The 16,608-nt window shown below is 33.6% G+C and overlaps 1 protein-coding gene across 1 annotated transcript; it reads left to right on the top strand.

Annotated features, from left to right (window-relative positions):
* The first annotated feature begins 7,315 nt into the window (after nucleotides 1–7,315).
* LOC149541144 (cytochrome P450 76T24-like) lies at nucleotides 7,316–11,325 on the top strand. Its single transcript, XM_089802131.1, has 2 exons — nucleotides 7,316–8,333; nucleotides 10,586–11,325. The coding sequence occupies exons 1-2, from the start codon at nucleotides 7,338–7,340 to the stop codon at nucleotides 11,210–11,212; spliced, it is 1,623 nt and encodes a 540-aa protein (XP_089658257.1). The 5' UTR covers nucleotides 7,316–7,337; the 3' UTR covers nucleotides 11,213–11,325.
* Nucleotides 11,326–16,608: the final 5,283 nt, after the last annotated feature.

The raw sequence follows: 16,608 nt of genomic DNA, 5'->3' as shown, positions 1-16,608 counted from the left end.
TTCACTTGCTTTGGCAGATCAATTTTGTGCTTTGAAGATTTGAGTGAGGGTGGAAGACAATTGAGATGACCTCTAGTTTAGTAGGCAAAGGAGAGAGTACCTACAACGTGTTCATTTACATCACCATTTTTTAGTTAAATTTGAGGACTAATATACAACCCATTCCTCAATGACTTCTTTTTCATATTAGCTAGTAGTAACACTCACGTGAGATAGAATAGGCATAGAGGCTTTGGTAATCAAGACTACCCCATTACGACATACATCAAGTATATATAATAGAGAAGTATGAGAAGGATAAAACCCCATAAGAGGAAAAAGTACTCCCCATAAAAGAGAAGAAGAAGGAGACAGGATAGTCCCCCCCACCTCTAAATGTAGTGTGTTGATCAGTGAGAGCTACTCCAATATAGAAGTTGATCCATGAGCACTGAATAATGTTCCTCCCCTTTGGAAGAAATAATGGTAGAGGTACACATCAGATGCTTCCCCTATGTGTAGAAAGAATCCCAATGATGAAGGGTGTCTCTGAAACCTGCTCAATGGTCCTTGTGTCAATGTTGATAGTCACTCCTTCAAATACTATTGAAAAGAACGAGTGCAGGTCTAGCAAGGATTGATGTAGAACCTATCCCAAATAACAAACTGTCTCCTCAAGTGATAAAGAGACTATTGTACATAAGAATCCATAATCACATCAACTTGGTAAGATTGATCATGTAGAGAATGGACATGAGGGTCAGAGTGAACCCTTACAACAATTGAAGAAGGATCTTCTTCATCAAAGAGAAGATATATATTATCAATGATGTCCCCCAAATCTGCTATGTATGACCCCACAAACAAAACCGAAATATCTGTTATGTAGTCATCCTCTAATGTTGGAGCTAGAAGACTAGGTGTACCCTGTTGTTTTGGACCCATCACTATGGCAATATATGCATGTAGAATTTTCTGATGTTGTGACCTCTCCATGTATCTATCAATAGGATCCCACAAATCTAAATCTATTGAATCATTATCGCTGGTGTCACAATCAGTTTCCACAATGCATGAAGTAGTCTCCTCAACAAAGAGAAGATGAATGGTATCGATGATGTCTCCCACATCTTCAATGTGAGACTCCACGAATAGACCTATAATATCTGGAAGGAAGTCATCCCATGAAGTTGAAGTAGGAAGACATGGTATTTCTTGTTGCACTGAATCAAGAGCATCTGTAGTTGGAACTGGAGCAGTAGTGTCAACAAGAGCATTAGGAGGTGTGATCTCATCTAGAGTTGAAGGAACCAATACTAACGTTACTAAAGATAGAATGTCATCTAGAAAAGGAGGAACTGTAGGATCTCCATATTCTTTCCAAAGATCCATCCACATATCATACAAGTGAATGAGTGTTTTAATGGCATGCCAAGGATTAGAACTCATATTCATAATAATAATATCAAGTGTTTGTTAACTAGTGGTTGTCTTTCAATATCAGAGATCAGTTCTTTGGAACATAAGGAAATACTTCCTTATGCTCACTTTTTAGATGATCAATGACTAAAGCACTCCATTTTTTATAGTTCCTTTTTGTAAATGGAGGTCTAATCCCAAATCAACATGTGAAACAAAACTTGTCCATGAGATCAATGAATGTAAGAACCCACCAAAATACAAAAATAATCAATCAACCCCCCCTAATGTATGATTTGGCACTTAGTGCCATAACCACATGCCAATTTAGGGCCTATTTCTATCCACAGAACTTGTAATCTAATTGTAGATCTAGAAAGTAGACAAAAAATAATAAATTTTCAAAAAAAAAAAAAACCTGATTATGTGTCCAGATCAGCCTGTACTAAGCATTTGAAGTGGCAAAAATTGGGATTTGTGAGTTGCAAAAAAATTCATGAATAGAGATCTCAAATCACCTGCACCAAGGTGTAGATCACAAAATTCTATCCCAAAACAAAACAAAAAATTGCTCGCAAAACGGAGTCTGTATGAGGGAAATATCATTGTTTGAAAATCACCTCTATTATTATTTTTCCTGAATCGTTGTCGTCGCACCTCCAAAAATCAAATGGCTCTAGATTTGGCCTCAGATGTCCGATTTGGATGAAAAAAAAAACCCAATCTGGTGGTTTTTTGACCTTCTAAATGTGATGCAAAAATCTAATTTGCACCAGCAAGCTTCAATTTTCACTTGCAAAAATCTCTCCAACTGGCCTAATGACCAAAAAAAATTTGGCAAATAATGCAGATCCAAAAAAAATGTAGAGATGTAGAAGAAAAAAATGCAGATCTAAAATGATCATACCAAATTTGCAAATCGGGCCTTCAGGTGTTGGTTTGCCAAAAAAAATTTCCTCGAATTTGACTATGGCCCATCATAGGCGAATTTATAGTCAATTCACTAAATTGATGCTCTGGATGCAATGGTGCGGTCTACTTTGGCTATAGACTCTCCCAATATCTGTGGATTTTGTGGATCTAAGTTGATGTGCTGAAGCAAGAATGGTCTCGAACGGTTATGTGAAAAAAAAATTTCCAAGCTCTGATACCATGTAAGAATTTGCCTTAGGAAAAAATTCACCCAAGAGCAAGGAACTCAAGCACAACCACAACAGTAGACCAAAAGAGTATGATCAAAATGATAATATAATATTCATTCAATATGTATTGATATGAATTGTTATAAAAGTACACTAGGAGTGCCTATATATAAAGGCCTCTAAGATGCATCTAGAATGCATAGGAATCAACAACATGATAAGTCATACAACCAGGCACATGTCCACCAAGTGTGCGTTATCCTCCATTAAGCACAAGAGTAAGTGTGATGATGAGAGGATAAGCCTACAAAGGTGTAGCATGCAAAATTATGTTGTAGACACCATGTGCTAAATTAGGAGTGTGAATAACTATGTTGTCTACATGACAACTCAGTTAATTATGCAAACTCTAGTGTTGTAGACACCATGTGTTAATTAGAGTTGCTCACTCTAGTGTTCTCAACATGACAACTCATAAGAGTACACAAACTCCTAGGTGCCTCACCTAAGAAATAATAAAATAATGCATTAACCTAAGTAAACTTAAGTAAATTGTAAATAGTAAATACATATTTACACCAATAATACCTTTTACCCAAAAAAAAAGTTTTCTCATTTGCTTTGGTAGATCAATTTTGTGCTTTGAAGATTTGAGTGAGGGTGGAAGACAATTGATATGACCTCTACTTTAGTAGGTAAAGGAGAGAGTACCTACAACACATGCATTTACATCACCATTTTCAAGTTAAATTTGAGGACTGATATACAACCCATTCCTCAATGACTTCTTTTTCATATTAGCTAGTAGTAACACTCACACGAGATAGAATAGGCATAGAGGCTTTGGTATTGACATTTTGTTTATTTTTAGGCTGATGAGACTAGGGGAAGAGATCTAGTAGTCCTCCAAGTTAACTTTGTGCATCTAGAACTCTTAATTTGTATGTCAAAATTTGCCCATTTTTTGGTGAACCTCCATAGGCGACTGAAGAGTTTAAAGCTTAGGTTTAAGCATTTACAGAGCTTTCTATAGAGGTCACGGAGTGTGTGAAGTGGTTGAAAAGTGTAACCCATTATGTTCATCCCCCACTAGCTGCTCATAGTACTTTTAGCACAAATGGACCAATCAATAACCAAGAAAGCTAAAAAATGATCAACTATTAGTACATGAGTGATCGACTATTAGTACAAATGTCATCAATTATGATTACATGTGTTATCATTTTGAGGGCTTTCTAAAAGTGATAATTGGGGGTATCTATAACAATAATGTATTATTCATTGGACCCCTGACGACTACTGGGTCTCTTCCCCTAATATTTTTGCCTTCATTTGCATCTATAATTATTTTTTTATATTTTTTTAATACAAATTCTAATGTTTTCTTTAAAAATGTCAAAATTAAATTTTCTGTTAGCTCCTCCAAAAATAATAATTTTCCAATCTCAAATTTATGTTAAAGTAATAGACCAATAAATAGTAAAGCAATCCATCAAATTTTAAAGTTTCTGTGGTAATAAATATGCAAATAAAAGATTTATAAATATATTAATATAATAATAATAATAATTAGTTAATTTATTACATATATTTTTTAATATATATGATAAATTTATAGTTTCATTTTTTTTTAAATTATTATCAATATTATTGTACACGTTAATATCTTTGACTGCATCTTTTTAAAATTTTGTATTCTTTATGAATTTGTTAAGTAATAATAAAAATTAAAAAAATTGATGCAGCTAGAGAAAGTAGAATTACTAAAACCTACAATCTTAGATACAATAAAATCCCTTTTCTTATATAATACATAACTAATAAATTATTATCTAGAAAAAAATAACATAAAGATAAAATAAATAACTCTAAGTTAAAGAGTTAGCCGAATCTTTTATTTAAGATATCTACACTTACTATGACAATAATATTTTACTAGAATCACACACACACACACACACACACACATCACTTCCTCCATAATTTTTCCTTTAAAATACTACTATTTACCATTCAAATTATATTTTACATTAAAAAATAATAAAAATTAGAGAAATCAAAAGATGATAAAAATATTGTATAATCAAAATTTTATAAATAAATAAATAAATAAATAAATAAAAACAATTTTAGTTAGTTTCATTTGTTCAACATTTTAAATCTAGTTTTGCTATCGCTTTATATGTAGGTTAAAAAAATTTAATCAACAATTCTAGTAAAGTTTATTTTTAGTTTTAATATTTTATTTTAAACATAGTTGCAATTTTTAAATTTTAATTTATTTGAGAAATTTATAATATTTTCACTTAATTAAATAATAAATTAAAAATTTATTGACTTATTTTCAATTAAACTATATATTATTAATAATTAATAGTCATTTAAAGATCAAAATGAGAAAAGAGTAAATAATGAGAGAGGTGCAGGGGGAAACAATGAGACAAATTAGAAAACAATATCTACAAGAGGGGGACTTTTCCTCTTACCATATGTTTCTACCTCCCTTTATTTCTCTTCTCACGCATCTCTATCTCTCCTCTTACTCTTTGCACCTCTTTCCATCTCTATTTTTAGATCTTTACTTCTACCATTAGTCTTTTCCTCTATCTCTATATCTCCCTCGCTATCTCTATATCCTTATATTTCTATCTCTCTCTCTCTCTCAATATACCAGGTCATCATTATTTCTCCCTCTTATCTATATCTCAATCTCTTTGCCTCCATCTCCCATTTAATATTTTGTTCTTTCTTCAAATAATACTTTAAAATGATTAGAATTAGTTTAAATATTGAATTTTTTATTTAATTTGCAGATCTATCTTTTGATAAAGCTCTATTTTATTTTGCAAATATGTCATAAGGTAGTGTGTTAAGAATTTATAAATTCATTATAAGTTTTACTATTTCAATAAAAAGCAAACGAATGTATGATCAAAATTTACTTTTCCTAAATTTATTTTTCCAAACCGATGTCATTGATGATCTCATAGAAATCTCTCCTTAGTTGGGGACCCTTTTCATTTGGAAAACCACTCGTTTGTGCTCAATATTGATGATTAGTTGTACAAGTATCTTGTCAATCCGATATTTGAAATGTTGCAATTGGATCCCCATTTTGAAGTAAAATAGTAGGGACAAATGGAAATCTCATTATCATCATTTATGTAATGAAGCAATAACAAACAAACCCTATGAAAATAGAATTAATTCAAATTAAAACTATTTATCTCTCAAAGATTACCTATTTTTATCTCTCCAAATTTACCTATATTTATCTTTCCAACTCCAATGAACTTTTTATATATTAATCTCTTTCATCTTTGACTCTTCTTTTCTTCTTCTTTTTATTTCTCCTCCTTATCCTCCACTCCACTTACATCCCCCACTCTCTCAATTACAAGCATAACATGAATCTGTTGGTAATGGAGTAAGGAACTTAATTATCTTCTCCATTTAGAGATTTCATTTAAGACATTTTTGAATTCTTTAAAATACCTATTTATTTGAACCTATAAAATACTTCACAAATATATACATAATTAAACTAGTTTTCTTCTTAATTTAGCTTTAATATATCTTCGGCGAAGTGTATCTATTGTACACCAAGGTGTGATTGCTAGTTTAATCAAATGTATAATTTGAATATATAAATAAAAATGGTGATTCAGATCACACTTCGCAATACATCATTAGGAAGGAGATATGTAAAGAAAGGGTAACAAACTTAAAGATTGTGATTATTACCTACATAAACTTCCCTTTAAATTTTAGTTTGCAATCCTTCTCTTTGTTTTTCCTCTTCCTATGTTAGATTATTGAGTGCAATCCAAAATACTATTTTTTTAAATTATCATAAACCAAACTCAAAAAACTTACCTTTTTTTTCTAGAAGCTTTATGTGACATGACTCAACAACAATTACAATTGGATGGCTTTAAAGCAAGTAGGTGGCAAATATCTAGATCACTTTATCTTCCTCTCCACATTTCCTCTTCCTAATGATAGACCACTAAGTGTCATCCTAAATGTCGAACAACAAAGCATCTAATTTGTAAATGACAAAGCTTCCATCTCTTTTTTTATGAAGGTTGTCTACGAAATGATTTTAGTTTCGTGATATGGAAGCATGCGCATTTGGCTAAGCCTCTTTAGCTAAGAGACAGATACTAGGGGGTATCCATTCTCTCAACTTCATGGTAGGCATGATATCGATATCATGGTAGGCATGATATCAATATCATGGTAGCATGATATCAATATCACCATTTATTTCAACGTCGGATCCTTACACTCAACAAGACTTGATCATGTTAAGAATCTTTTGAACTTCACCAATAAACCAAAAACCCATTGACAAACTTTACATCTTTCATCCATCCAACAATAGAAAGATTTCTAGAAATCCACGATGCCACATGACTCAATACAAGTCAAGCTATTTGATATGGAAGCATGCACCTTTGGCTAAGCCTCTTTAGCTAAGAGACTAAGATTGAGGGGTATCCATTCTATCAACTTGGTGTGAGTCATGATATCAATATCATCGTTTTATTTCAACTCCAAATCCTTACATTCAGCAAGACTTGTCATTTAAAAATCTTTCCAAGTTCACTGATAAATCAAAAACTCATTGACAAACTTTAGTCTTAAATCTACCCAATTGTAGAAAATTTTCTACAAATCCAGAATGTCACAAGACTCGATACAAGTCAACAACTTCATAGATTAGGTGGATGGAAAAATCAATTACGACGAACCCACACCTAATTTATCCCCATGTACGAACACTGAGCATCCATGTTCTTTCTCTATAAAGCCCACAACAGCATGAGCTCCCTCCACCAAACAAGACCCACAAAGAAAAGGCTGGAAAAAAAAACAATGGATTTCACAAAATCATCGTTTGCTTTCTACTCCCTGACAGCCATCATCTCCCTAACTCTCCTCTGCCTCCTCAAGACGCTGAGAGCCAATCCACGTGGCACTCGGCTGCCACCTGGACCGCGTCCGTGGCCTGTGATTGGCAACATCCATCAGCTAGGCAAGAGCCCGAACGAGTCCCTCTTCCAGCTGGCGAGAATCCACGGGCCCCTGATGACCCTGCGCCTCGGATGGCGGACAACTGTCGTGGCCTCCTCCCCCGCCATGGCCAGGCACGTTCTCCAGACCCAAGACCCCTCCCTGTCAGCACGCACAGTCATTGACGCCGCCACGTGTCTCTCCTACAGCGACCACTCGCTCGTCTGGAGCGACTGCGTGCCACGCTGGCGCACCCTCCGCAGGATCTGCGCCGCCGAGCTCTTCACCGCCAAGCGCCTCGAGGCCCTGCACCACCTGCGCCGGGCCCAGGTCAGCAGCATGGTGAAGGCCCTCTACAGCTCCACGTCAGCACCAGTCGATATCGGCCACGCGGCCTTCCTGGTGAGCCTGAACTTGTTGGGCAACATGATATTCAGCAAGGATATGTTTGAGTGGGACAAGATGGAGGAGTCGCAGGAGTTCAAGGAAGCCCTCACTCAGATGCTTGTTATTGGGGGGAAGCCCAATTTGGCGGATTTTTTCCCTTTTCTTAGGGCTCTGGATCCTCACGGGATAAGGAAGGAGCTCACTAAGCTCTTTAGGGTTATGTTTGGGATTTTTGACACGTATATCGAGGAGCGGTTGCAGAGGAAAGGGCGAAAAAGCAAGGAGAGGGAGGAGGAAAAGGAGAAGGATTTTCTCGATATTTTGCTGGAGAGTAAGAACGAGAGTGGGGAGGACTTTACCAAGTATGAGCTCACTCGCTTCTTTTATGTAAGTAATGTTTTTCGGCTTGGGTTTTCTATGTTTGATAGACCTTATTAAAAACTTTCATTCATTCAATTCTCAACAAATAGTTCGGTTAGGATAAGGATCGGTGCATCTATTCTCATGTATTATAAGTTTGTATTTTGATAGACCCACGTGATTTGGATAACTTTTTAGATCTCATGGAGTGTTTAGCTTGATGGATGTTATTAAAAGCTTTCTTTCATTCATTCTAAAACAAACAATGGATTGGTTTAGTTAGGCATAAGGGTTAGGCATAAGGGATCTAACAATTGTCAATCCTAATTCCATGTATTATAAGTTTGTATTTCAGTGCAAGGTTTTTACAACTTTTTAAGAAAGTGGTCATTATATATTTTAGTATTTTTAGTAGCTTTTTCTCAATCTACAACCATAGCTCAAGTATTTGTTCTAGAGAGAGTACTTTTTCTTTTCAATTTTGCTTGTTTGATGGGCATTATTACAAACTTTTTTTTTCATTCACATCAAACAATGGATCAGTTAGGTGAGGATAACAAATTTGGTAACCTGACATCCTAATTTGTGTATTATAAGTTTGCATTATAGTATACACAATTTGACAACTTTTTAGATTTCATAGATTGTACTTTAAGTTTTAGAGAGTAGGAATGTGATTGGGGAGAACTTCGTATGAGTTCATTCACTTCTTTTATGTAAGTCTTTTCTTTTCCTTTTTCAACTTCACTTGTCTATGTGTTTGTTGTATATTTGTCGATATTAAAAAGGTTCATTCAATGTGTACTTTTTTCCTTAAGTTAATAGAATTGGTATCTTTAATTTAAAAAAAGTTCCATTCATTGATGCTAATAAATGGACAATGGATTTGTTGAAATAGAGTTAAGGATCTAGGATTTGTTCACCATGATTTGGTGTATTATAAGTTGGCATTTCAATATACATATTTTTGACAGCTCTGTAGAGTTGTTCAATGGATTTAATATGAGTAGCTTCCATTGATTTATTTAATAGACCCCTCTTATTACTAATTGAGAAACTTTAAATAGCCCTCTTTAATATGAATATGGCTTAAATGTTTGTTTTGAAAACCAAGTGTTCTTTTTGCCTTTTTGATAATTTTTTTTATAAAGTTGATTCAATAGATCAAATAACTTACACTAATTTATATAATAACCCCTCCTCCACTAACATAGGAATTTTCAAACAATCCTTGTTAATATGCATATCAAGCATTTGTTCTTAAAAGAGAGCAATTAATTTCCTTATTGTCTATGGAGTTCATCAATAAAGTGTTTACTTAACATTAATTTATTTAGTAGTTCTCATTTACCACTTAACTCTCTTTAATATGACTATAATTTAAATAATTGTATTAGAAAGTGACGAGTTTTCTTATTGACCAAAATTATATAAAGTTATTCAATAGCTCAATTATCTAACACTAATGTATTCAATAGTTTGTATTCATCTCCAATGGAGAAAAGTTAAATTAACTATTTGTCATATGGCCATAGACTTGAGCAATTTTTTAAAAAATTGATGAACTATTTTTTATCAATCTAAAGTATATGGAATTAGTCAATTCTAGTTGTTAAGGCTACAAACAAAATACCTTATTCAACTTTAATAAAGATTTAAACACAATATTAGCGATGTGTAAATGACAACAATTTTGATACTACAAAATTAAAGAACCTAACATTTATAAACCATCACTCAAGTAAGAGGGTTCATTTAACACAAACTTTTAAAACTTTTTTCACAAAGAAAATATTTACTACCTCAAATCTCATCGATCTTTTATCAAAATTATTTAATTTTTCTTTTGAAGATGGTTTCTTTAATTTCATTATTGTGTTTATGAACTTCTAATTCATAGAAATGTTCAAGGTCTAAACATGTTGTACTTTAAATTTATAATATATAATAAATTTGAATAAAAAATTAATTAAAAGGTTTTTAAAACAATTTATTAAGGTACAAAAGATTTAAGATATTTTTAAATCTGAATGAATTTAGTGAAGACTTTTTCTTGTGAATTCAAACATCAATAATTAGGTCATAGTTAAAATTCATATAATATTATTTTAGAAATTTATATGGTTTTTTTATTGTATTGACCTTCCTATTAGATCTTGAATCCAAGTCTTTGGAGTAAATTAGACTTTACAAATAATGTTTTCTCAAAAATTAAATCTCTAGTTCTAGCTTTGAGAGTTTAAAAAAAATATTGATTTGGATGTTTGGTATGTTTACAGGACATGTTCACTGCAGGAAGTGAAACAACTAGTACTACAATTGAATGGGCTATGGCAGAACTCATACGTAATCCAAAGGTAATGGAAAAGGTGAAGGAAGAATTGGACAAGGTAGTGGGGAAAGAAAGATTAGTACAAGAAAGTGATATTGATAATCTTCCTTATCTTCATGCAATAGTAAAAGAAACATTTCGTCTACACCCTGTTGCTCCCCTTCTAATCCACCACAAAGCTCTTAACTCTTGTGAAATAGAGGGATATGTTATACCTAAAGATGCTCAAGTGTTTGTGAATGTCTGGGCAGTTGGAAGGGACCCTGATGTATGGAAGGAACCAGAAAGGTTCTTCCCAGAGAGGTTTATGGATTCAAATGTGGAATATAAAGGACAAAATTTTGAGTTGCTTCCATTTGGATCAGGAAGGAGAATCTGCCCAGGGCTCCCTTTGGCCCATAGAATAGTTCATGTAGTAGTGGCTACTCTCCTTCAATGTTACGATTGGCAGATTCCCAATGGAAAGAACCCAGAAAAAATGGATATGAGTGCAAAGTTTGGAATCACACTACAAAAGGAAAAACATTTGGTTGTGATACCCACACCTCGCCTACCACGCCATATCTATAATTGATTTCTACTAAGAAATGGAAAGTATTATTTTCTTTTCTATACAACCAATTCTATGTATCCTTAATCAATTACTTCTGTATTTAGCTTTTCTAATATAAGTATCAAGCTTGCATACTTTGTATGTTGTCCCTTTTGCTAACTTGGTTTATCTTGCATGCTTGAGAAGTAGTAGTTAATTTAGGTGGAACAAGCTTTAAAAATGGGTTTAGCATCGAAATCGATCGTCCATGAACCTTATTGGAATGAATAATGCTATGTTGTCTTGGTACTTATTCTAACCAAAAATATAAAAAGGAAATCATGTCAAGTAAGTTCACTATACCTAAGTTACGCTCACGCTTTCTTAGTCATGTCAGTCAAATTATCAAAATTTATATTCTTTTTTAATTAAATGTGTATTTTAAAGATTATCAAATTTACAACTTTAAAATGGTATGTTATCTATTCAATTCTTATGGTTTTATAATTTCAACATTTTTGGTTAATTCTTGACTTTATCATAGAGTTTGAATTTTCGCAATCAAATTCTCGATGCTAGAAGTTATGTGAATTTCAAGTTGAAGTGCCAATTTTAAATTATTTAAAAATTGAAATTTTAAGTTTTTAAAATATTTGAACACTCTAAAAGTTAACAACTAGAATCTTAACTTTTAAAAATTTAACAATTTGGGTTGCAGTATTTCCCAACTAAAGGAGGTTCGCAAAAAGGTTTAAAAATATTAACTAAAGGGTTTAGGTCTGAACTAAAAAGGTTGAGAAAGTTAAGGATGCAACATTTTTGTCAATATCTTAAGTATTAAAATGTTGAAAAGTTACGGACTTCAAAATCAAAGCTCAAAATCCAAACTTCAACTTTGTGATGAATTAAATAAGCACATACTAACAAATTCCAAAATAATGGGTTACAAGATAGGAGCTTCTAACATTATTAGAATTAGTTGGAGAATGGAGATAATAAGAACAAAGTGTCACTCTCAACACATGTTTCGCTATCTATGCTACAATGCCATAGTTGAGAGCTTTGGGAGAAATTAAGAACATTGATCAAATTATATTAAGAGGGGATACTTATCCAATTTTATTTTGAAGATGCTCTCATAGGTGTTTGATGAGAGGGTTGTATAGTTCAAAGTATTCTTGAACATAACCAAGGGCCACTCCATAAGTATGAGGAAACGTGCACCAACTATTTGACCAAATTCTTGAGCGAGGACTTTTATGAAATATCAAGGTATAGACAGTGCATGTTTGTTGTTTGACAAAATATGTGCATATACGGAGTCTTCTCACTCCATTATCATAATGGAAGCTTTCACAATGACATTGGAACCTCCTTCAAGGGTCATCCTTAAACATCGCACAATAAGGAAAAGATTAAGCTTTAAAAAAGAAAGTCAACTTTGATTATTTAACACTTTTAATCTACAAATCAAGCCTTACCTTGTGATGCTTAAGTCATTTTTCCTTCATGACATATTTTTAAAAAAATCATATTTTATTATTGAAAATGTTGAGAAATGTAGGCTTAAGTTAAGGATTATGTGGGCTAGCAATGTTTTGGAGTCATCTTTGCGATTATATAAGCAAGCTCTGCCACTAGATAAAACTGATAATTGGCTTGGTCTGGAAGCACTCACTCCTTTTTAGAAATCACTACAAAATTGCATCAGATGACCTATTGGAATACAAGAATGGAGCCTTGGCGATCTTACTTTAGGTTTTTACCACTCACTCTTTGGCATGCTTCTAAGATGGGAGTTAGTAATGTCAAGGGTGAACAAATTGTATCTAATCATGTGGTTTAGAATCTAATTTGCTAAGAAAACAAAAGGATTATGAAGATATTATGAAGGATCTTGATGACTATTTCATCAAGAGCTTTGATGGTGGAAAGGAGGCTCAAAAGCTTTGAGAGACTCATAAGGTACCTCACTATGAATTTGAGACCAAGAAGAACCTCTACCACTCCCCCAATATATTTAATTATCTACCTTGGACTTGAGCTTCAAAGACACCTCTTGCTATCATACATATGTAAGACCTCAATCCTACAACTAGGATATGCCACATCATCAAAAAATATAAAATACATAAAGAAACACACATAAGTTAAATTTCACTGTTGACTATTCAACCAACCATTAACTACATAAATAAATGATAAAAAGAATTTAATGATAATAATTACTCAGTAATTGAATGTCTCATCATATCATTCAATAATGATGTTGACCTACACGGCATACATCCATTGATACATGGTACATATCAACATCGACCTATTCATCATAAGAATGAGTACATCAAATACAAATACATCATAAAACTTGAACATAAAATGCCTTAGAAAAGTTTATATCTAGAAGTCCCTATCTCCTAAGCCATTAGACATCGTTAATCTTCTATTTAAGATGCGAGTGTGGACCAAGAACTTTTACCAAACAACCACAAAGTGATTAGCTCCACTAGGGTACTTCCTGAAAAAAAGAACTCTTTGACCCTGCCCAATAAGCCTAGCAACCTGGAATGAGAAGATTGGATGGATTTGGTGTAGCTGTGAAACTAACTACAATAGCAACATACACCTAACATTTAGAACATGATGATGTGGTAAGGAGAAGAAATATAAACAAGAATATCTAATGTTACCCATGAATGGTCCACATTTATTTCTTGCACATAATCATGGTAATATATAAGCTTTTGCAAAAGGATGGTCTATTATTGAAGTCCCATTGTGAATCTTAAATTTTTTGGCATTCTTTGTTTTTAAGTCTCTTGGTTGAACAAATCCATGAATTTGAACATTGAACACTTTGTTCAGTGTTCAAGGTTCATAAGTTCATCGGTTCTCTTGGTCGAGTTGGGAAAGTCAATCATCCCACAAATATTGTCACTCATCGTCAATGTTGAACTTGAGCATTGAACACCTTGTTCAAGGTTCAAGTTCACGGTTTCACCTTTGTGTCTATTATGTCATTATGAGTGCAGTTTCTAATATAACACAACTATTGAACTTGAAAATTGAACTATTTTGTAGTTTAACTATTCATATTCACTCGATCATAAAGATTGATGCCTTCGGTGCCACGTGTCCAGGCAAATAGCTCAGCAAGAGTGCAATGTTTATCAAATCTATGGAGAATATGTGTATTAATCGAGAGTTAAAGGTAATGATGTTAAGTGATCCAGGTGGATCTTAGGCCAAAAATTCAACAGTCTCATAATCTCTCAAATTCAACATCACTGCAAAGAGTTCAGAGAATGGAACTTGAGACAACTCGAATGGGCGAAAAAGGAGCTCATATGCAAAAGTTATGCTCAGTCAAAGTTTAGGTCAACAAGCAAACTAGAGGGCTAGATAAGGGGAAAAATCAAAACATCTCAAAAGTGGTCAACAATGGATTTCAAAATGAAGAGCCTAATGAAAGCTTTCCAACGGCGTTTGTTTTGTCAAAAACAGAGCTCGTACAAAGAAGTTATGACAATTTGAATTTTGGAGGCAAAATGTAATAGTGATGACATCATCATGATATCAGTAGCTCAAGTGATGACACATGTCAAAGATGTGTGCAAATAAAATAGTGCCACATGGCACCTCAAGCTCTTCATGCGAATTTGGTTGTTTAAAAATTGGTTGAGGAGGTTTGAACCTTGAACCTCCCAATTCCCACTTTTTCTGATGAAAGCTTTCCAATAGCGTTTGTTTCGTCAAAAATAGAGCATGTATGAAGAAGTTATGACAATTTGAATTTTAGAGGCAAAATGTAATAATGATGACATCATCATGATATCAGTAGCTCAAGTGATGACATGTGTCAAAGATGTGTGCAAATAAAATAGTACCACATGGCACCTCAAGCTCCTTCATGCAAATTTGGTTATTTAAAAATTGGTCGAGGAGGTTTGAACCTTGAACCTCCCAATTCCCACTTTTTCTCTTTGCCACTAGGCCATGCGGAGTTCCTAACAACCATATAACAAATTTACTATTTAACATTAAACCGCCGCTATTTCAAGTTAAAAACAACCGGCGGGAGTTGATCCCCCAACCAGCCCCCTTGCTAAAATTATGGTGGCCATTGCGCCACTTGCACACTCAAACATAAATATGCACTGTGATTTATTTATGCTTTACAGTTGATACCGCCACCTTCTTAATTAAGGGGTTTTTGGATGTTTTAGCCCCCAAAAATGAAATAAAAACAAATGGCCGAAAATGAACATGGGGTATTTCGAGAGGGTAAATTTTTAAAGCCCTGTTTTTATATATTTTTGTTATAGGCCATTTTGGGAAAAATTCATGTATAAAAAGGGGTGTAGTCCTTTTGTAAAGGCATTCTTCAATTAGAGCTTGGAAGAAAAATTTTCTCTTGGGAGAAGTTTTGTAATTCTTGAGAGAGTTTGTGGGTGAGAGATTATTGTAAGCATGAAGTTATTATCTTCAAGTGCAAAAGAGAGAGACTGTAAAGGCTGAAGCTTGGATGTTCTAAGAAGGCATGTTTTGCCTGGCGACATTAATAAAATGGTCCCTGAATTGAGAAGCAGACCCAGAGACATAGTCCTAACCAGATGAACTCCATTATCAAATCATTTGCGTCTCTTCTATCTCTTTCTTATTTCTCTCTTTTTTTTAGTTATGTTCTTTATTTTATGTTATTAAACACATTGTTAATTTTAAGTGTTTAAAGCATAAATCTTCTTGTAATTTCAACGGTTTTAAGATACATAACCACGCATTTATTGCAAGGATCAAGAATTTATATCTAATTGTTAGGATTAAGTCATAATCTTGTAAGTCCTAAATCAGATCATTAAGGCATGTTGCGACATGTGTGAATCTCAGGTGAGCTTTTAATGATTTAAATACTTGTCTTATCATTTTCCTTGTCAACCATCCACATGCTTGAAGTCTAGGTTTATGTTTTAAATGGAAGCCACCTTGTTTTCATTCCCCTATCATTTCTTCTTTTGGTAAAGATTACCTTGTCTTGTCTAAATGTACGTAGTGATAGCTTAAGCTTTTTGTCTCTACAAGTTTGCATACACTCAGCACGGTGAGTTCCTAGCCTTTCATCTTTTAGGTGTCATTTCTTTTTGCATTTCTAAAGGCTGTGTATTCTTTTTGTTTCTATTTTTTTATGGTTAAACCCTTGTCATGGGCACCCCATTCAGCCCAAAGCTACCTGACAAGGTTAGAGAGTCTGTCATTAGTAGTATCCTACCTGATAGAGTATAACCATCCAATAGAAATACAATATCAAAAAGAAAGGATCATCTACACACACACACACATCTAGCAACGACATCCAAACAGTTGAATCTTAATGGTATAAGAAAAATGCACTACCACCCGACCTTATGGAACCTAAATGGTCCACTCACGTCGCGCCAAGG

This window comes from Cupressus sempervirens, chromosome 9, assembly GCF_028749045.1.
Source record: "Cupressus sempervirens isolate cs-2001-9-10 chromosome 9, ASM2874904v1, whole genome shotgun sequence".
NCBI classification, from domain to species: Eukaryota; Viridiplantae; Streptophyta; class Pinopsida; order Cupressales; family Cupressaceae; genus Cupressus; species Cupressus sempervirens.
The sequence above is the reverse complement of the archived record's forward strand: the minus strand, read 5'-3'. Positions and strand labels throughout refer to the sequence as shown.

Excerpts from the sequence above, each read along its gene's own strand:
- LOC149541144 (XM_089802131.1), top strand. The coding sequence starts at position 7,338 with ATGTTCTTTCTCTATAAAGCCCACAACAGCATGAGCTCCCTCCACCAA. Across the intron at positions 8,334-10,585 it reads AGCTCACTCGCTTCTTTTAT|GACATGTTCACTGCAGGAAG; the intron begins GTAAGTAATGTT and ends GTATGTTTACAG.